This window comes from Ips typographus, linkage group LG13 (assembly GCF_016097725.1).
Source record: "Ips typographus isolate SLU linkage group LG13, UJ_Ityp_2.0, whole genome shotgun sequence".
Lineage (NCBI taxonomy): Eukaryota > Metazoa > Arthropoda > Insecta > Coleoptera > Curculionidae > Ips > Ips typographus.
The window spans coordinates 1,981,590-2,003,581 of NC_138434.1; the positions used below are offsets into that span (position 1 = coordinate 1,981,590).

The 21,992-nt window shown below is 36.7% G+C and overlaps 5 protein-coding genes across 9 annotated transcripts; 2 read left to right on the forward strand and 3 right to left on the reverse strand.

Annotated features, from left to right (window-relative positions):
* Window positions 1-1,087: 1,087 nt before the first annotated feature.
* On the forward strand, window positions 1,088-3,069 carry LOC145737065 (uncharacterized). The gene is made up of 2 exons (XM_081991661.1): window positions 1,088-1,964; window positions 2,174-3,069. Exons 1-2 carry the CDS (start codon window positions 1,688-1,690, stop codon window positions 2,995-2,997), a joined length of 1,101 nt encoding a protein of 366 aa, XP_081847787.1. The 5' UTR covers window positions 1,088-1,687; the 3' UTR covers window positions 2,998-3,069.
* Window positions 3,070-5,095: 2,026 nt separating this feature from the next.
* Window positions 5,096-8,489, reverse strand: Nhe1 (Na[+]/H[+] hydrogen exchanger 1). The gene is made up of 2 exons (XM_081991652.1): window positions 6,578-8,489; window positions 5,096-5,673 (listed from the first exon to the last, which is right to left on the reverse strand). Exons 1-2 carry the CDS (start codon window positions 8,348-8,350, stop codon window positions 5,539-5,541), a joined length of 1,908 nt encoding a protein of 635 aa, XP_081847778.1. The 5' UTR covers window positions 8,351-8,489; the 3' UTR covers window positions 5,096-5,538.
* On the reverse strand, window positions 5,423-6,462 carry PIG-F (phosphatidylinositol glycan anchor biosynthesis class F). The gene has a single exon (XM_081991673.1). It carries the CDS (start codon window positions 6,363-6,365, stop codon window positions 5,682-5,684), a length of 684 nt encoding a protein of 227 aa, XP_081847799.1. The 5' UTR covers window positions 6,366-6,462; the 3' UTR covers window positions 5,423-5,681.
* Window positions 8,490-8,799: 310 nt separating the features above from the next.
* Window positions 8,800-10,061, forward strand: LOC145737073 (V-type proton ATPase 21 kDa proteolipid subunit c''-like). The gene is made up of 6 exons (XM_081991675.1): window positions 8,800-8,978; window positions 9,041-9,089; window positions 9,141-9,224; window positions 9,281-9,428; window positions 9,480-9,725; window positions 9,780-10,061. The coding sequence occupies exons 1-6, from the start codon at window positions 8,918-8,920 to the stop codon at window positions 9,807-9,809; spliced, it is 618 nt and encodes a 205-aa protein (XP_081847801.1). The 5' UTR covers window positions 8,800-8,917; the 3' UTR covers window positions 9,810-10,061.
* A 1,038-nt stretch (window positions 10,062-11,099) lies between these two features.
* On the reverse strand, window positions 11,100-13,331 carry LOC145737067 (uncharacterized). Of its 5 annotated transcripts, XM_081991667.1 has the most exons (7): window positions 13,110-13,330; window positions 12,961-13,034; window positions 12,625-12,906; window positions 12,356-12,568; window positions 11,817-12,303; window positions 11,658-11,765; window positions 11,100-11,418 (listed from the first exon to the last, which is right to left on the reverse strand). In XM_081991667.1, the coding sequence occupies exons 1-5, from the start codon at window positions 13,217-13,219 to the stop codon at window positions 12,032-12,034; spliced, it is 951 nt and encodes a 316-aa protein (XP_081847793.1). In that variant the 5' UTR covers window positions 13,220-13,330; the 3' UTR covers window positions 11,100-11,418; window positions 11,658-11,765; window positions 11,817-12,031. The 5 variants fall into 5 exon arrangements, with proteins under 5 accessions (XP_081847793.1, XP_081847791.1, XP_081847789.1 ...); XM_081991665.1 differs by having other exon boundaries at window positions 12,359-12,568; window positions 12,961-13,331; XM_081991663.1 differs by having other exon boundaries at window positions 11,661-11,765; window positions 12,961-13,329.
* Between the last annotated feature and the right edge of the window lie 8,661 nt (window positions 13,332-21,992).

Here is a 21,992-nt window from a genome sequence, read left to right on the forward strand (position 1 = left end):
TCTACTATATATATATGGTATACAGGGTGATCAAAAGACAATTTCAAGGGCAACAAATTGATATATTAAACCACCCTGTAATTGTCAAAATAACAGAGTTATGGGCTGTCACAGTGAAAACTGTCAACAACAATCAAACAACTCAGTTTAACAGTAAATAACTCACTTATTCGACGTTTTAGGAAAAAACGCTATACAGGGTGATAAAAAGAGAATTTCAAGGGCTACAAATTGGTATATTGTACCAGCCTATAATTGTCAAAATAACCAAGTTATTGACAATAGTACAATGGAGCAGTTTGCAGCGTGATTCAATGAATTTTTAACATCCCTGTAACTTGTTTAATTATAAATAGAAAGATTACAGCTTTTTTACCGGGAATGTGTTGTCCAGAAGGGATAAATTTATAAATAATATTTTTTTAAAAATGTATTTTATTTTGAAAGGTGTTGAGGTTAGGAATACAACATTTTTCAGAAAGTTTCCGGTAATTTTCCGGAAAAAATTGGAAAATAATTCGCTTTTAATTAATAATGGTACAACAATTCAATATCAATTCAAATAAAGTTTAATGTACTTTTAATCATTTACCGGCCGAGCTTAATTTAAGTGTGGGTCAGACTGTGACAGTACAGGTGAAAAAAGTCACACTCTAAACCACACTTAACTTAAGCTATACTTATAGAGTACGACGGGTCAAATAGCGGTTCAATGTCTTAATAAATGATCTCATTAGAATGCATGATAAGTTTGACAGTCGTTTTCCCTATCAAGGGGAAAATTTTCATTTAAACGTAATAAAGTAATTTTCCGGTAAATTTCCAAAAATGGAAATTTTCCGACTCGAAAATGTCCGCTTTTACATCTCTAATTTTGAAAGAGGAACTGCTGATCGCATATCCGGCAAGCATAATTCCCGGCTTTGCTCTTATTTTAAACTAAAAATATACAATCACACGGTACAATAAATCAAAATTCCTACTTTATAAAGGTAAAAATGGCAAATTTTATTACGGACCCATTTCCTGGGTATAACCACCAGCTTGAATTGTGCGGAATCCTATTAGCAAATAAGGGTGGTTATAAAATTTGTCTAGACACGAGCCCAATAAAATGACACAATTCTTTGAATTTTATTTTCTTTGTTCATGAATTTTTATACAGCGTGTTTACTAAATAACTTTGCATTGTATGTCAGACATCAGATAGACCAATCACAAACTATACATTCTATATACGCAATAGCTGCACATATGTAGTTTTGAAGTACATATAAGAAGGTGTCAAGCTGGAAAGAAGTAATTTTTGTGACACCCTGAATATATGCAGACAAACTGGGATTATACCAGCTGGCTGTGGAAGAAATACCTAAAGGAACTAAGTTTTGAGGGGCTGCTATATGACCAAGGAAACCTTGAGATAGCAGAAGAAGATGGGGTACAATAGATCTAATCAGGTCCCAGTACATCTGTCACCATCCACACCGACCATTACCATTACCATGCAGACAAAATAAGTACCGACTCCAGACAGTTTCAAATAAACACCATTTATGGCTACTCTGAATAAAGGGCGGTTTTAAATAATAAAAACAGGTACCGAAAGGTTGACGACGACTAGGCCCTATAAACTGGACCATTTTGGGTTCAGTTTCTGTACGAATTCAGTCCGATAAACATCTTCAAAATGAACAAGGAAATTGCCCTTAAATCCTTACGGGAAAAATTCAGTGAAGTTTCAAACGAAATGATATATAACCGGGAAAAAACGCGTCAAATCACTTTTTCACAACGAAATCAACGAAAAATGTCGGATTTAACGATCAAGGACTACAACAAGATGATCCATTTTAGTTTGGTCGAAGTTGTTCTTGCGGAAGAAGCCCTGGAAGCAGCGAAATACAAACGAGGGTTCCTGGGTACTACTGACCACATGTTTATAGCCAGAAAGTTGTTGCTTGCAAGTAAGTAGCTAAAAAATCAGTAAATTTTAATGAATCAATCTAAAACTGGTCATAGAAAAACTCAGCTAAGCGGCAACATTGCCTCAAAGTTTTTGCCTACTACTGTATATTTTCTGTGTTTGTCTTGTGCATGCAATTATCTCTGTCAGTTTTTCCCTGTATAATTTTATGTTGCCAAAAAATGCAACTAAATCATAATTTTTTTGCAGGACTGCATGTAGAAGCACTTAGACTGGCTAGGGCAAGATCAGAGTTCCGACAACCAAAAGACACTGTGTCAACATCGAATGTCAACGGACGAATCACAGCTCACGACATAAAAATTGACACGGCCCCTTTGAATAACGTCGTTGCGGCGCCCCATTTTTGTTACGTCATGGTAGTCGAGAATGACGTCAAAATCGTGGCCTCCCGACCCACCAAACCGGATCGTCAGGGAATCGTGACGTTTCCCGGTTGTATGGTATTTGACCAGCAAGCTTGCGATTTCCAATTGAAGATATCGTTGTACAAGTTGTCGGTGAAGCCCCCAGTCCAGTCATGGACAAAAAAGATTAAAAAATTGTGGCAGGGTGTCGAGATTCCACAATTTGAATTGATGGGTTACAGGACCATTAATATGACCAATATCGACCAGAAGGTTTTCCGTTTCAGCGATGCCACCCTGTACATGCAATTACGGGTTACTGTAGGTACAGGCGTGGGACCGATGCGCACCCCATTGGCTGTGGGCAGTTTAATTCAAAACATATTTTTTTATGGAGGTAGATTGGCTGTTTTCGAAAATACAGACCTAAAGCTGTATAAAACAGCCGCAGATTTACGGGATGGCAAAATCGATTTGGTTTTCTCATTATTTGATTGTCATACTTGTCATGTTTACGAAAATAGTAGCGAAATTTTAAAACTAACAACTTGGAACAATAATGTTGAATTGTTCATCTATTTTCCCGACAAAATGGCGCAACTTTTGTGGCAAAACGCCTTCAATTTTGCCATTTCTCGTGGCAACAGATGGAAAAAAGCACTCTGAATTTGTATATGTTAAATTACATATTTTTTATTGTTTTTACTATTGTAAATAAAACGTTTTATTCATTAATAATATATGAGTTTTAGTTAGAAATTTCCCACCAAGAGAACTGAACTTGACATACGGAAACAAAATCTCTAGATTTGATTTTGATATGAGTTTAAGGGATTTTGGCATAAGTTTCGGATCAAAAAAGCGTTATGATCTAAAAGTCACATGACACCATAATTTTAAAATCACACGGTGGTCATGTGACTTTTGAATCGTATAACGCGTTTGGATCCGAAATTACAAACCGAAAGAAAACTTAAAACCAGAGATCCAAATGAATTTTCAGATTTTCTAATTTTTTCCGGAAAATTAACGGAAACTTTCTGAAATATGTTGTATACCTAACCTCAATACTTTTCAAAATAATACAATTTTTTTAAAAAATATTATTTATAAATTTATCCCTTCTGGACAACAAACAAAAAGATTCCTGGTATAAAAGCTCTAATCTTTCGGTAGCGTGACATTTCTACTATATATGTTATACAGGGTGATCAAAAGACAATTTCAAGGGCTACAAATTGGTATATTGAACCACCCTGTAATTGTCAAAATAACAGAGTTATGGGCTGTCACAGTAAAAACTGTCAAAATCAAACAACTCAGTTTTAACAGTAAATAACTCACTTATTCGACGTTTTAGGTAAAATCGCTATACAGGGTGATGAAAACAGAATTTCAAGGACTACAAATTGGTATATTGAACCACCTTATAATTGTCAAAATAACCGAGTTATTGACAATAGTACAATGGAGTAGTTTACAGGATGATTCAATAAATTTTTAACATCCTTGTAACTTGTTTAATTAAATGGATTTATAAAAAAAATACCAAATATGAATCTTGTAGATATTTGCATATACTTTATTCCTAGATAATCCATTAGTATTCCCCAAATTTGAGCAATAAACCAAACTTAAAATTTTTATTTTTGGAATCTACCTTAAATTCTAGGCCTACATTATGTAAAATGTTTGTATCGATATTCAATTGTTTTTGCTCTAGCAGCCTTACTTTGACCACCCTCCTCGAAAGCAGAAATTCGCACTTTCCCAGAAAATCGTCCATAACTCGCTTGTTTGCAACACCCTGTATAAAACCACCGTATAACAAAAGAAAGCTAATTAAAGATACTATCACGTGACATTGAACAGACACGGCTAAATTGTTACGTTTAGCCGGTAGAGGGCGTCAAAGTTGACTCTCGTTTTTTGCAGTTTTTGCTCAATATCTCAAGAACGTTTCAGGTTAGAGGTCTGAAGTTCTAACCACAAATGCACCTCGATAGGATGCAACTTTTACCTTCTATTAACTTTTTTGGTGCCATGCACCGTTTGACCTTGAAAAATTAAAAACTGGAATTGTCAAGAAATTTCAAGTGTGATACCTTCTGATTTTTTTAAGAAATTTTTTTCTTTTCAAAATTATCCTCAACTGGTTAAATACCTTTAGGTTAATAGTATAAAAATGACTTAAAGTGTCATTTGTCAAAATGTCATTTTGCAAGGGTGCCACGCCCTAAAGTGTCAAAATTGACATAATATCAAGGTCATCTCCGAAACGGTGACAGTTAGAGCAAAATGGACGTCAGATTTGTGTTCCCCAGGTTCAAATTAGTTAAAAAAATCACTTTGATTAACGAAAATCCAAAATGGTCGCCGTTAGTATAGTAGGCCCAAAAACTCCCTAATTTAGATTAAAATTCCGTGCACTTTTCCAGGAAATCGTCCATAACTCGCTTATTTGAAACACCCTGTATAAAACCACCGTATAACAAAAGAAAGCTAATGAATGGGGCTATCACGTGACGTTGAACAGACACGGCTCAGTTGCCCCGTTTAGCCGCTAGAGGGCGTCAAAGTTGACTCTGGTTTTTTGCAGTTTTTCCTCAATATCTCAGGAACAGTTTCAGGTTAGAGGTCTGAATTTTTACCACAAATGCACCTCGATGGGAGGCAACTTTTACCTTCTATACAGTTTTTTGGTACCTAATTTGGTATTTAATTTGGCGGAAATTTTACATGTTTTGTAGCAAAAAAACCACACTTTGTATAATCATCTTTATATATAAATAATAATTAGCATAACAGAGACAACAATAAACAAAAGATACAGTTAACTTTATTAATATTTAATACACACAATTTTATGTTATTAAACATGCACATTTATATGACCGGATAAAGCTGCAATATATACAGAGTGATTCAATAATTACTACATGTTAGTCAAACCACCCTGTATACAGTCAAGAAAGCGTGTAAATCGTACAGTTACGTCAATACAGTGGCGACCATATCAAATTAAAGTTAAATTGTTTTATATTTTGTAATACTGGTGTTTTACATTTTTTAGAAATAAATACCTACAAGAATATCACAAAATAAAACAAAATCCAGCAATTTGGCACCAAATCCTAGATAGACACACAAAAATGTAGTTTAAGCCTTGACTAATGGGATTTTCTCTGAAGTGACTTTTGAAGTAGGTCAGCGAACTATACTGGATATGCTGGAACGTGCGGTGTTGCCGGTTTCCTCATCTGATTGATCTGGTGATATACGAATGGCTTGGTACCACTGATTGGTCAAATCAGTCATTTGGCTTTTGCAATCTTTCAGCTCCTAAACAATTAACATTCATTTTTTATTTTTTTCTTTGATTTAGGGTCTAGTAGATAACCAGCTAGCAGTGCAGAGTTTCCCACTAAATTGCCTATTACAGCCCCTAAGATACAAGGTATGGGCCATATTTGGTAGGGCTTGTTCCAGTCTAAAGGGATCACCATAGCCCCGAGCCACGCACCGAAAAGCGTCAACTGACCGATACTTAAGAAAGGTTTCAGATTTGGGTCCACATTTAAAGACACTAATGACCCCAGCAACCAATCTGGACCCCCACTACCCAGATACAACACTGTAGGCAACACTGCCAAGGTAAACACAATCAAAGCAAAAGTGTAGCATTCCTCAAAGTGTCCTAAAAGTGGGGCTCCAAATATCACCCCCACAAACCCCAAATAGCCAATGTAGAGGCTGGAATACAATAGTCTGTGAAACAAATCATCGGGTTTAGGTTTTTTATGCTGGTCTGGTTTTCTAGGTATTTTGGTGCGATAGTACTGGTACTTGAATCCTTCCAGGACTAGCAGGACGTAGAGAAGCACACTGGAACTCACTTTTCCAATGTTATACAAACTATTAGTGAGGACAAGCCAGAACAGCACTAGAATAAGCCCTACGCAAGAAATTAAGTGGGTTTCGGCTAAAAGTTTAGTGTGTAAACCGTGGGTGGGTACCACCGCGTATAATTTCATGTTTTTTTTAGGTATTTACTGCAAAATATTTATTAAATAAAATTAAATTGAAGTTAGGTTAGGGGTTATGTCATCACAGTCAGACAGGCTGTCAACCGTCAGTAATAGTGGTGGACAGCGCCACAAACGGAAACACAGTGAACTAATCTGTACCACATAAATATTAAAACCACTTTGCACTACTAGCTGACGGAATTCAATCAAAAACTTACCTGTTGCGTAAACCGTCTAGTAAAAAACGGTATCAAATACTTTAAATCGTATTTGGCAAAGCCTTTGATGCGGTCAGAGACAAACGAGACCTCCATTTCGCCCTCGGTGGTCTCAGACAGGTGTTCAGAGTCCAAAGCCTGGCCCCATTCCCTCGTTTTACTCAACGTCACCTCCTTCTTGCGTTTTCTCTGTCGTTTGGCCGGATTTTTGGTTGCCTGCATAAACTTCAACAGGGGCATGGTGGACCCGCCGAAAAACAGCGTAGTGAACAACACAATAATCAATGTGGTTGTGATGATCACGTGACGGGTTTCGTCGCTAAAATTCAGATGCAGCGACAGAGCGTAAGAGATTGCGCCCCTCAAACCGCTGAACCACATTATAAACATCATTTTGCGTGTTATTTGGTGTTCGCGGAAGCGGTTTACGAGGATTGCAAGGGGGAAAATGTTACAAGCTCTGCCTATTAGACAGAGAATGATGCTCCAAACTATAAGGGCGGGTTCTACGCGGTGTTTGAAGCTGAACAAAGCCAGACCAAGATAAGCAAAGACGCAAGTTTCAGCAATGAAAGCTAAAGTTCTTAAAGTTTGTTGCATTGTGATTTGGGTCACTGTGGACAAGTTAAAGTGAGTGTAATGGGACATTACAATCCCGCAAAACAAAATAGCCATGATACCTGATAGGTGGATACCCTCCGCCAAAACGTAGGGAGCGTAAGTAAACACTAACATCATGGCAAACTCTAGAGAAGGGTTTTTACGAAGGTCAACGTGTTTGAGTAACAGAGCGCTAATTAGGGCGAAAATCACTCCTATTCCAGCCGAAGCAAAAAACATAAGACAGAAATTTTGAATCCCCAAAATTACTGCTTCCCCAGTCCCCATTAATGGATTATTGGACTCCAATGCTGCAGTAGTTAATACAATAGCAATAGCATCATTTAGGATACTCTCACCAAAAACTAACATGTTTAAAATTGGGTCAACATTTAGGGCATGAAATATGGCAACTGTGGCTACAGGATCCACAGCTGAAATTAAGGAACCAAAAGCAAATGACTCAACAAAACTTAACTTGTACACCACATCGGCCAAACCTAAAAAGTAAATCCCAAATCCAATTACAAAAGCTGAAATTGTGGTTCCCACTATGGCAAACACTAAAATAGACCCGATATTCTGAAAGAAATTTCCTTTATGCAAATTATAACCTGATTCAAAAATAATAGGGGGCAGTAAAATAAGGAAAAAAGCTGTGGGGGAGAAAGCCTCCTCCTTCCTCCAGTTACTAATATTCCTATTAGACAAAGCACTCATAGCCAGGCCTATCAAAGCCCCAAGGAATACAATAACAATACTTTCAGGCACATACTGGAACCCGGTTTGGAGCATCAAGTGTATCAACATAATCCCCAAAGCAAGCACACATAAAACAAAAAAAATCGCCATAGAACTGTTGTGCTCATCCTCAGCGGCCTCTTTGTCAGGCAACACAGGCTCCACAGACTGTGTGGTTGATGTCACATTGATTTTGGTTGCGTTAGCTTCTGCAGTGTTGTTCAAATCAACCCCAACCACCTCAGTTCGATTTACTAAACTGGGTACAGATGGTTGTACCTCTGCAGTGTTGTTGCCCACCTTAAGGGATGGTTCGGTCACTGACTGGTTTACAGTGTTGTTAAGAACCACCGAAGTGTTTTGTAAGGATACAATGTTCCAAAACAGGATAAAACACACGGTGGTGAAGGCCATGAATTGGCGACGTTCCATCGTTGATTTGTCTGGGTCGGTCTTTCAGACGGTCATGGTTTTCGCGTCACTAGTGTTGCACTTTGTTGGGAAAGTGTTTGGATTGTAAAAAAAACACAACTTTTTCTGGTTATTATGGAATAGTGATGTGGCTGTCAAAATCGTAATTTTGACGTTTAATTGTCTTCTCGCTTTGTTGCATTCAAGTGAGAGAGAGAGGACTAGACGTTTAAAATCACCTGATTTGATGCAGCGTTGCCACACTAATTTTCTTTAATTAACTTTATTTTTGTATTAAAACTTTTCATTTAAGCAGCAGTTTGATTTAATTTAGGTTTTAATTTTTAATTGAATTATTAGGGAGTTTTTTCTTCTTCTTCTTTTAGTTTTACGGTCTTAAGCTGCCAGGACGGGAATTGTTAAACTTGGTGTTTGTTGCAACGTTGCCACCACTGTCACTGTCAAAATCAGTTGATTAACTTGTGTCAGATGGGTGTGCGGTTTTGCAGCTCCTACTAACTTATCTTACAATTTTCCTTTTTTTTATTAGTTCTTTTTAGTTGTTTTAGGTTGTGAGAACGTAACAAAATGAGGTACCACCTACTGTACACATTAGGGTACTTAGCCACGGCCACCGTGACAATTTTCCGTAAGTTTTTTCCTCTAAGAAGTCCCGTGATTGTATAGTCACATGATTTACCCCAATTTCAGCTTTATACTACATGTTAACCGGGAAAGGGGAGCAAGTGAGCTTAGGATGGTGAGGACTTTAGATTGTTTAAATGCTAAAACTTGATTTGGTCTGTTTTAGGTTTTTTGACAACACATCTCCTTACATGTGGGGGGCACTTGGTATATCCCTATCTGTCGCCCTGTCTGTAGTTGGGGCAGCCATGTAAGTACCTCCCCATTACCATACACACCCTGACACAAGTTTTTAATGGTTTTCAGTGGAATTTACACCACTGGAGCTAGTATAGTGGGTGCTGGTGTGAAAGCCCCAAGAATCAAAACAAAAAACTTAATTTCCATTATTTTCTGTGAAGCTGTGGCCATTTATGGTCTGATCACTGCTATAGTGTTGTCTAGCAACTTTGCGGTAAATTACAAATTACATTGCTGCAGTGGGGAAATAACCTAAAAATTGCAGAAATATGATACAGTCACTGTGACTGAAGAAGCCAGGATCAAAAACTTTATGGGGGCTCATGTGATCTTTGGGGCGGGCACCATTGTAGGATTTGTCAACTTGTTCTGCGGTTTGTGTGTGGGCATTGTAGGCTCGGGGGCTGCCATTGCAGATGCTGCTAATAAAACCTTGTTTGTAAAGATTTTAATTATTGAAATCTTTGGCAGTGCTATTGGACTGTTTGGGTTGATTGTTGGAGTGTTTTTGGTAAGTTTTTAATTTTTTTTTTTTTTTTGAGGGTTTTAAAAGTTTGTTTTGCAGACCTCCAAAGGAAGTATGGGAAGTGTCTAAACTGTACTTTACTATACCAGAAATAAATACAATATTGTAGTGTGAATTTGGCTCTGAGAATTGAGACCAGTATTAATTAAGGTTAAACTTCTTGTTAGCTGACAATACAAATTTAATACTACTACCATTGAAAAATGTAAATAAAATTAGATATTTTTATGTAGGTTTCACCTTTACTAGATTGTAAGTTGATGAATCATTCCTTTCCCTTTATTGTTAGAAGTTTAAATAAAGATTGTTTTACCCTAAAAATTGCCTTTTTATTTATTTTTTGTATTGTTTGATATTAAAAGTGGCATTTGGCAACATGCAAAAATGTGATTAAAGGCTTATTTCTTTAAAAATCGTTTCTTAAAACTAACCAACACTGTTTAGAAGGCTTAACTTTCAAACAAAAAACGAGAGTCAACTTTGACGCCCTCTAGCGGCTAAACGGGGCTAAGCCGTATCCGCTCAACGTCACGTGATTGCCCGGTTTATTAGCTTTCTTTTGTTATAGGGTGGTTTTATACAGGGTGTTTCAAATAAGCGAGTTATGGAGGATTTTCTGAAAAAGTGCACCAAAATTTCGCTCAAATTAGGAATTTCTGCTTTCGATGAGGGTGGTCAAAGTAAGGCTGCTAGAGCAAAAACAATTGAATAGCGATACAAACATTTTACATCAAGTAAGCCTAGAATATGACGTACATTCCAAAAATCGAATAAAAAATTATAAATTACAAGGATGTTAAAAATTCATTGAATCACCCTGTAAATTACTCCATTTTATTGTCAATAACTCGGTTATCTTGACAATTATAGGGTGGTTCAATATACCAATTTGTAGCCATTGAAATTCTCTTTTAACCACCCCGTATAGCGATTTTACCTAAAACGTCGAATAAGTGAGTTATTTACTGTTAAAACTGAGTTGTTTAATTTTGACAGTTTTTACTGTGACAGCTTGTAACTCTGTTATTTTGACAGTTACAGGGTGGTTCAATATACCAATTTGTAGCCCTTGAAATTCTCTTTTGACCACCCCGTATAGCGATTTTACCTAAAACGTCGAATAAGTGAGTTATTTACTGTTAAAACTGAGTTGGTTGATTTTGACAGTTTTTACTGTGACAGCTCGTAACTCTGTTATTTTGACAGTTACAGGGTGGTTTAATAGACCAATTTGTAGCCCTTAAAATTCTCTTTTTTCATTACCATGTATACCATCTTTAGCTTTTATACCGGAAATGTGTTCCAGAAAGAAGTGTTGAGGTTAGGTATACAACATTTTTCAGAAAAAAGGTTGTAAAAGTAGTGGAGAAGGTTTAATGCAACATGACTTGACAACAGCGCTTAAAAACCTTGTCAACACACCTTTTTGGTAAAAAAAAACATTTTTTTTACCACTGAAAACGTCCAATTAAACGAAACGTTGCCACTCGTTTTGTGACGTATCAATCACAGAAACACGGATTGCTGGTACACTCTTCACAATACACTGTCAGACCACACGGTTTTGTGTAGACGTCATCAGTAGGACCGTGTTGACATACGTCACTGGTGTACGCTGCTTGTTCGTACGTTTCGACTTTGACACCATCATCATCAGGCTGGCATTGTTCTTCTAGTGCTGTGTGTGGTTAAATTAAGGGTCAGTCATTTTGAAGATTTCAGTTCAGAATGTGATTTTCTTTACAGTGAACGTTCACAGTCTAAACTTAAACGTTCAAAATGCCTGGGGCCTAATTCTTGAAAGCAGGGAACGGAAAGTGTTGATAGAATGTGACAGAAGAAGCTGAGAATAACGGATTCCTGTCACATTCTACAAGTTCAAGAATAACGCACCCTGGTGGTGCATACTGTTAAAACTACCAGGATTAAATTGGGGGTGGCAAATACAGGGTCGGCAGAAAAAGTCCCCCATATTATTCCTCCACTCTGTCTTATGTGGTTTGGTGCTTGATTCAAGACGTTTCCCTGTCAAATTAGATATTAGTTTGATGGGGTTGAAGTTAGATTGTAACAGACCTAAACGTTGCAAACGATTCTCTTTACAGTCTAAACCGTTAGTACACCAGCACCGGCAATGGGGCAACGTAAATTTACATTGCCCTGTGGGACATTTGCACATTTCCTGCCACTGGTCGTCATCTTCACTGATTGGACAGAGCCCTTGAGAGCTAGTCAACCACCCTTAAAGTAATAAAAAAATCGGTTTTTTCTAAAAAAGTTTATTTTGTGGATTAGCAAGGACAAGGACAACATGGTGGTGGTGGACAAGGACAACACTGGGGTTGATTGGCGGGGGGACAGCAGGTTAACGGTGGGGGACAGGGAATGGGTACTGGAACAGCGGGACAAACTGGTACCACTCGGCCTACTGGGACGCATGGAGGTGGGGTGGGCATGATAGGAGGTGGGCAAGGTGCTTGAGCTATCAGTGGAACGCAAGGGGGAAGGCACGGTCCACAAGGACCGCAGGGAGAGGGACAGGGACCGCAAGAAGGAGGACAGCCTGAAAGAGTATAGAGTTATTGAAGCCCCTGTCCCCTTCCTCAAAAACTTACCACCATTGCCAGATCCACCGCATGGTGCACAAGATGGTAGACGCACATAGGCTGGGTAGCACTGGTACTGTTCTAGATTTTGTCCTTTTCCAGCTCCTTTCAGTCCTAAGTGTTTCCCGTTCGAGAACTGAGATGGAGGACAGGTAGGGTCAGGTTGGGTTAAACACTCTGGAGATCCTTGACATTGCGATCTGGGGCAGTCATCTTGAAGACCTATACTCAAACCCCGTTTAAATCCCCATTTCAAGCCCAACTTGGTGCATCAGTACCATTGTGTTTTTCACAGTGACACCCAATATGCAAAATACTGGCCCTCAATTCACGACTTTTACTCCGGGGATCTCTGGATGAGTTTGTCTGCGGTCGACGGTAGCACACCATCATCTGGGGAGGGTTGCACGGCACACAGGGTTGCTCTTGTGGGTTTGGGTTGCAAATGGGCACGCAAGGTGGTGGTACTGGGGTACACACAGGCAAAATGGGCGGCACGCAAATCGGTTGTGGTGGCGGAGGGCAAATTGGCACCGAAGCATTTGGTGGCGGGCATGTACCTTTAACAAGAAACTTGTTAAAGGAACACCATCATCAGGATTTTAGTTCCGCACCTGGAGTGCATTGTGGTGGACAACAACCGGGGGGTGGACAACATCCGGGTGGTGGACATGGACCGCAAGTAGGGCTGCAAATAGGTAAACAGGGTTTTGGTAAGGGATCGTAAATCTCGATGACAGGTCCTAAACAACTGTTTACTGACGGTGGTTGGCAGCATCCCGAATCTCCTCCACCCATGTTGTCTAGCAGGCATTTTAGGTCTTTGAGGAGGTCTTTGCGTTTTTGACTCTTTTCGGGGCACACAAACGCCATTTTGCAAAAAGGGGGGAACAATATGTAATGAGTAGACTTGAATTTTGCTAGAAAAAAAATTAATAAAAATGTGGAAAGTTATGACACAAAATTTTGACAATATTTAATTATTTAAAAAAAAAGTGACATGGCAACGGATTGGGAACAATTAAATCACCTACCTGGTGTACAGGGTGATTTAGAACAACGTAACCTTAACTTGTTGTCAGTAATTATTGGTCCTCCAACCAGTTTGCTGGAGTGAATTTAAGCTCCTTTAGTTTATCCATGCAGTTGGTCCTTGACACTTACACAAAAAATACAGGGTGTTCTTATTAATTCTTTAAAATCCCAATTAACCTAACCTAACCACTTGTCAATAATTGTTTGTCCTCTAACTAGTTGGTGAAGTGAATTTAAGCTCCTTTAGTTTATCCATGCAGTTGGTCCTTGTTACTTTGACACACAAAAGTTACAGGGTGTTCTTATTAATTTTTTAAGCCTGAAAAGCGATATGTTAGCATAGAATATAATAATTAACGAGACACTACTTTAGGAGGTCGGAAGACATTTTTACAAATGGCTTTCTCTCCAATGACATTCGCCATTTTGTCAGAAATTAAAAAAAATAATGAAAAGACAAAAAGATGAGCAGGTCAGGTGGAAAAAACCGTTACAAGCCATAAATAACGCGATTTTCCCTATTAAGGTGATTACTATACAGGATGAGCTGCAATTAGTGTCTACTAGATTTAACGAACAGTATAATAAATACACGCCTTAACGCATATTATACACTGTGGAGAAAATCCAAAAATTTATTGAAACTAATTAAATAAATGTTTTGGAATGCAAGTTTGTGTTATTGGATAAGGTCAACAGAACCGGACTCAGAAGTTTGTAGAAGTAAACATTTTTCTAGTACCAAAAGTGGTACCACACACATTATAATGAAGGAAATAATAAAACAATAGACAGGCGGGGCTAAGACACCATGACGCCCATTAGGAAGTACCAGTCCGCCATTACCGGAAATAATCAGTTGTACAGGGTGAATCAACGTTCAAGTAAAGTTAGATTACATTCAAAAAATGTTAAATACAAAAGTTTAAGAGAATATTTTGAGATGCATAGTTTAAAATTACTTTTGGATATACAGGATGGTTCATAAAGACGTGGCAGATAAAATAATAATATAATTTGACGTCAATCAAGGTGAATTGACTGACGTACGTCTGGAAATGGTGGCTGACGCATTCTGTTCTTTGACAGCTTGTAACTCGGTTATTTTGACAGATAGCGAGTCGATTTTTTTGACAGATTGTAGCTGAGAGTGTCCTTTACAAACTGTCAAATGACAAGTTTTTACGAAAAACGTCAACTAACCGAGTTATTCACAGTTAAATGGTGACTTGACAAAATTGACAGTTCAGTCATTTTGACAGCCTGTAACTCCGTTATTCTAAAACCTACAGGGTGATTTAAAACAGCAAATTTAAAGCTATTTTAATCCTCTTTCGATCACTTTCTATAGTAATTTTCTGAAAAATGTCAAATAACCGAGTTACTAACCAGAATTCAAAAATAATTAGTCTTAATGTGACAGACGACAATTTGACAGCTTGTAACTTGGTTATTTTGACAGTTAGCGAGTTAATTTTTTTGGCGGATTGTAGCGAAGAGTGTCCTCTACAAACTGTCAGATGACAAGATTGTACTGAAAATGCCAACTAACCGAGTTATTGACAATTAAAAGGTGACTAGACAAAATCGACAGTTGTCACTTTGATAACCTGTAACAGACTAAAATTTTTGTTAAAAAAATTTAAATATTACAAAAACTATTAGGTTAGGTTAGGTTAATCGACTAACCGAGTTATTGAGAGTTAAATGGTGACTTGACAAAATTGACAGTTCAGTCATTTTGACAGCTTGTAACTCCGTTATTCTAACACCTACAGGGTGCTTCAAACCAGCAAATTTAAAGCAATTTTAATCCTCTTGCGATCACTTTCTATAGTAATTTTCTGAAAAATGTCAAATAACCGAGTTTGTGACAGTTAAAAAGTGACTAACCAGAATTTAGAAATAATTAGTCTTAATGTGACAGACGACAATTTGACAGCTTGTAACTTGGTTACTTTGACAGTTAGCGAGTTGATTTTTTTGCCAGATTTTAGCGCATAGTGTCCTCTACAAATTGTCAGATGAGAAGATTGTACTAAAAATGCCAACTAACCGAGTTATTGACAATAAAAAGGTGACTAGACAAAATCGACAGTTGTCACTTTGACAATCTGTAAAACTTTGACTCACTCTGTACAACTCGATTATAGTTACAGGGTGTCTTTTTTTACTACTAATTATACTGGTTGCGTTTGAATATCCTTTTGACCACCCTATATAACGCTTGTAGTAAAAGGGTCAAATAAGGACGCCATTTTGTGATAAACATATAAAACTATACAAGTGTAAAAGTGACTTCATAGAGCTATAAAGTGTTAATAATTCTTCCAGTTTGTTTACCTGGAAAACTCGTTCACACCCTTGAAGATTAAACTCTTTTACTAAATTATTTATTTTTTTTGCTTAATAAAGTATGATTCAAACAGAATTGATTAAAAAAAAGGTTGTTTAAACGCGTACGGGCTTTGCAGTGGCAATATGGACAACCCTGTTTTGTACTAGATTGTAGTTTACGCCGGCGGACGGTAGATGGCGCTTCCAGTAGTTTTCAAGCCCAAGTATTAATCAGTTTCAGTAATTATTGATGAATTGAATTAATTGTTTTAAATCTGTAAGTTCACGTGTTCCTGGTGTTAGTAGTCCCTGGTAACTTTACAATACAGAACTGGTATTTGTACAAAACTGTCAAATGTGAGGTCAATGAGCTTTGCCGCTGTTACTGGATGAGAGTTGCAGTGTGTCAAAATTGACGCTTCAAATAGGTCAATGAACATTCTAGCTTGTATTGGAAAGGAGTCACTCATCTGTATAACCGTCTGCTTGATTATACTTACCGTCAAATGCAAAACAAAAAACATGCTAAAAGCGAGAATTCCTCGGACATGACCCAACCCAAACGATTATACGACACGTATGTGTATGTTGGCGACGTTGTCATATCATTTTTTTTTTCTCCGTCCGTTAGAGGGCGCTCCGGTTGACATGTCGCCGACGACAGGGCCATTTGTATCCATCTGAGGGACCGCGGACAGGCCGGAACTCCCCGGAATAAGATGGATGAAACGGACGGGACGGCGGCTTTTGTCTCGCTCTAAATGGTTTTCCAACGAAATAGAAAAAAAGGACAACACCATTACCGATGCACGGGCCATGACAAGGAGAGTGATAAATGTCTTGTTTATTACCGCATCGTCCAAAGAGATTTTTTTTGCATTAACATACTAACAATTCGAACGTTTCATTTACTATTTGGGACACCCTGTACAGAGTTAAGAGCCTGCATACTTCTGATTTAATTTAATATTATTTTCAAATTTTTTTATTACTCATGCATTTTCTTTGTAATTCCTCTAGTTTCTGAGATATTCCACATAAAAATGTTTTGCTGTCAAAGTCAGTTTTTCTTTACAAAATGAACTTGAAACTTCAAACCATCATATCTCGCTTAGTTTTTGGTCTACGACAACCACCAACCACTCAAAATGTAGCTTACAGTCTCCTCTGTGTAACTGTGACCTAAAAAATGTGCAAAATTTTCTGTACTGTTCAGGGTGTGTTCAAAACCATACCCATAACTGTTTGAGTCACTCTGTATAGTTTACAGTTTACTTAAGTAAATTCAACCTTGTGGGGTTAGGTTGAAAAGGCTTTTTTGAGTATTTTTCTATTCTTGTTCTTTTATTGTAACTCTACTTGTTTTTGAGATATTAAAGAAAATATAGTTTGGAGTCAAAAGTTGATTTTCCTCTACAAAATTAAGTCCAAAATTCAAACCACAATATCTCGCTTAGTTTTTTATGTACGACAACCACCAACCACTCAAAATGTAGCTTACAGTCTCCTCTGTGTAACTGTGACCTAAAAAATGTGCAAAATTGTCTGTATTGTACAGGGTGTGTACAAAACCATACACATAACTGTTTGAGTCACTCTGTATAGTTTACAGTTTACTTAAGAAAGTTGAACCTTATGGGGTTAGGTTGACAAGGTTTTTTTGAGTATTTTTCTATTCTTGCTCTTTTATTGTAACTCTACTTGTTTTTGAGATATTAAAGAAAATATAGTTTAGAGTCAAAAGTTGATTTTCCTCTACAAAATTAAGTCAAAAGTTCAAACCACCATATCTCGCTTAGTTTTTGGTCTACGACAACCACCAACCACTCAAAATGTAGCTTACGAAATTCTCTTTACAGCTGCAATCTGGAAATTGTACCAAATATTCTGTATTGTACAGGGTGTATACAAATCCAACGTATTACGGTTTTTTACCTTATTTACCTTATAGTCAATGTATCAAGGGCCAGACAATGGTTAGCCAGAAAATTAGTATTCCTAAACTAACAGCGTTTTCACACGCGACGTCCATTAATATACAGGGTCATCATAAAAAAAAATGCCTGATCTAAATCAGTGAATTGCAGGTAGAGGAAATGCAAAACCCAGTACCAAGTACAAGACAATTCGGTGGCAGTTTTAGCGCCTTGTAACGACCCTTCGAAGGGCCCTAAATCATCTCCGAACAATGCAGATGGTTTCGTACGATTATTTCAGCCCTTTTTCTGATGATTATCGTTCTGGAAAACACGTTTCGTTATTATTTTGCTTGAAAGACTTCTTCATCAGTGTCAAAGGTCAAAGGGCTCTGCACGCTAAACGGTGCCAAAACAATACGATCACGTGACCTGTTTACAGGGTGCAGTATCTGTTAGTCAAGATTGGAAGCGTGAGATTTCGAGAATAAAGTTTATTGTAATTTCACGTGATTCAAATTGTTCCAAACGACTTTTACCAAAACTTGTAGAAAATTTTGTGGTCTTGAATTTGTATACACTCTGTATAGTACCGGTGGCTTTGGTTAGGTTCAAGGTGGTAGTCTTAGAAAGGAGACTGTCAGCTACATTTTGAGTGGTTGATGGTTGTCGTAAACCAAAAAACTAAGCGAGATATAGTGATTTGAAATTTTGACATAATTTTGTAAAGGAAAATTCACTTTTGACACTAAACTGTTTTTTATACAGTATCTCAAAAACAAGAAGAGTTACAAAAAAAGTGCAAGAATACAAAAATACTCCAAACAATCTTGTTAACCCAACCCTACAAGTTTGAACGAGCTCTGATAAAGTTTACACTATAGAGAGTGTCCCAAAGTATGATGGTCATGGATTCGTACACATCCTGTACAACACAGAAGATTTTGCTTACATTCAAGATCACATTTGCAAAGAGGACACTGTAAGCTACATTTTGAGTGGTTGATGGTTGTCGTAGACCAAAAACTAAGCGAGATATAGTGATTTGAAATTTTGACATAATTTTGTAAAGAAAAATTCACTTTTGACACTAAACTATTTTTTATTCAGTATCTCAGAAACAAGTAGATTTACGAAAAAAGTGCAAGAATACCAAAATACTCCAAAAAGCCTTGTTAACCCAATCCTACAAACTTGAACGGGCTCAGATAAAGTTTATACTATACAGAGTGACCCAAAGTATGATGGTCATGGATTCGTACACATCCTGTACAACACAGAAGATTTTGCTTACATTCAAGATCACATTTGCAAAGAGGACACTGTAAGCTACATTTTGAGTGGTTGATGGTTGTCGTAGACCAAAAACTAAGCGAGATATGCTAAATTGAAATTTTGTAAAAAAAAAATGTTTCTTGATTCATTTTCCATCAATATCTCAAAATCAACTAAAGTTACGAAAAAAGTGCATTAGTAGAAAACTACTCAAAAAAGCTTCCTTAAACTAACCCCAGAAGTTTGAAAGCGCATAAATACAGTTTAAACTATACAGAGTGTCCCAAAATGTTATGGTTTTAAATTTGTACACGCCCTATACATTACTAAAGATTTTTAATAATTTCAAAGTCACGTTTACAAAGACTACATTCTGTAAGCTACATTTTGAGTGGTTGATGGTTGTCGTAGACCAAAAACTAAACGAGATATGATAATTTGAAATTACAGTAAAATTATAAATCAGTAAGGTCGAATTTCCTATGAAACGTATCACTGTTTTAAGCGGATTTACCATTGTAACCGATAATAATGATAAACCAAATTGCACCTTACTCACAAGTGAAAAGAAACGGATTTACGAGTATAATGTAAACTGACAGTTAACTCCAAAGTTGGTAAATTGTTTTTTTTCTACTCATCCCCGTATGCATTCCACGTCCGATCGCAAAAACCGACCAGATTTATGCTACTTTGACTCGAATTAGTACCAGGGTTTTGTCCACTTTTTACCGCACCCATATACGGTGCGTACCATTTAAGGGTGCGTTTTTACCGGTTAAGAGTTACTTTAGCACGCGGATAATTTAAACAGGAAGATTCGTCCCTAAACACACTAAATATGCAGTTAATGTTGCCGATCATAAATTAAATATTCCCGACGTTTCGTCATTATTGAATTTATCGTTGGAATGTATACAGGAAACACGTGACCACATTTCAGCTTATATCTATATATATATATAAAGGATATTTGAACGGTTTAGGAATTGTAATGAGTCCCATAAATTAGTATTTTTCAAAGTCTGATGAAGCCAGCAAGTTCGAAACAAAAAGTAGAAAGAACCACATTTAATTACACAGGGACGTAGCAGCCCAAAATGTTTAAACTTAGTTTAAATTACATTCTAAGCGTTCTAGAATAGTGATTTTGGCAGAGAAGTGAGTCAGGAATGTGAACAAATAATTGGTCTAAATACAGGGTAATCCAAAAATCTGTGTGGGTGGTTAACAGTGCCTACTTTAATGAATTTATAGGGTGGATAAACTTTTTTGGGTTGATTGGCCTTTATGCGGGTTAGGTACCCGTATGATAGCTTTATTAGGCTCTATTTAGATAAAGCGACGTTGCCGCACTGCGTAAAAAATTCATCTTAATTATGATTAGGAAAAGCTTTCTAGACCATCTTAAGTGGTAATAAAGTACCATTTGTGCCTCGCCCATTTCAAATTCCAACCGTCCAACGTATATAAATTACCATTTAAGAGAACCAACTTGATTTCTATTAATGTAATTTGTCATTCGGACATTAATCCTCCGGAAATCGGCTTTAAGACACATTTTACCGACGCCTTTTTACCTAACATACATTTTATGGGCCGGTACCATCGAGGTATAAAGTGAGGACAAATAAACCGATCCTTTCAAAGTAAACATATTAAAATGCTGACATAAACGTGGGTGTCGCCCATAATAACTTCATGTAGGCTCTTGAGAGCCTTCGAGGAATAGAAAAATTGACAAACGACCGATTACGGTACTCGGCGCTGTTGCCATGTGTTCACTTTGCAGTCAAAACAGTTGAGAAGTTTAATAAAAAAAAAGGTAGTTTTTGGTTAACTTTTAAGTTTCTGGGTTAACAAACGTTGTAACTAAATGACAGTTACAACTTATTATTCAAATAAAAGAAAGTCAAAATTACTAACTACATTTTGATATTTGAATGAACATTCCAACTGTCATAGGATCCAAGTTAGGGAGATGTCAAATTGTGACATTTTCAATAAAGCTGGTTCAGTTGCACTGCTCTATTTCCCTGTCAATATCTCGGTTATTTGTGACTTTTGAAAGAAAATTGTATTCAGGTAAATTAAAGTCAAAGTTACTAACTACATTTTGACGTTTAAACGAATCTGCCAACTGTCATAGAAACCAAGTTAAGAGCTGTCAATATTGTGATATTTTCAATAAAGCTGGTTCAGTTGCACTGCTCTATTTCCCTGTCAATATCTCGGTTATTTGTGACATTTAGCTGTCATAGAAACCAAGTTAGGAGTTGTCAAAATTTTAGACCGTTTAAGACCTTCTTAAAAACTTCTGGTATATTCAAAATAATTCTAGATGCTTTAGTCAATTTTAAAAAAATTATAGAAGATTTTCTTAAAGGATTCTAACAAATTTTAGGTGATTTTCTGAAGTATTTAGAAATTTTTGACAATTACAAAAAAAATTAGAGTGTTTATGACCTTTTTACAGACTTCTGTCATATTCAAAATAATTCTAGATGCTTTAGTCAATTTTAAAAAATTTGCAGAAGGTTTTAAAATGTTTTTAAAGGCTTCTGACAAATTTTAGGTAAATTTCCGTAGTATTTAGACATTTTTGGTAAATTGAAAAAAAATTTAAGGTGTTCATGATCTTCTTACAGACTTCTGCCATATTGAAAATAATTCTAGAGACTTTAGTCAATTTTAAAAAATTTATAGAAGATTTTAAAATGTTCTTAAAGGCTTCTGACAAATTTTAGGTGATTTTCTGTAGTATTTGGAAATTTTTGGCAAATTTCAAAAAAATTAGGGTGTTTATGAACTTTTGGAATTGTTAAAAAATGTTGAGAAGATTCAAGATCTTCTTAGAGGCTTCTGGCAAATATTAAAAAATTATTAGCTCTATAATTTTAATTAAACCCATTTGATGTCATTAAGGTTGCAATTCGTTTGCTGTGACCCTCAATGCTTACGGCACATTCCATTAGGTTTGTAAATGGTTTGAAGCAAATTTGAACCGTACTGAATTTTTTTTTTAAATCAACTGAAATTCATGCTGTTTGATCGCTGTCAAGATTATAGTAAGTTTCTCGTTC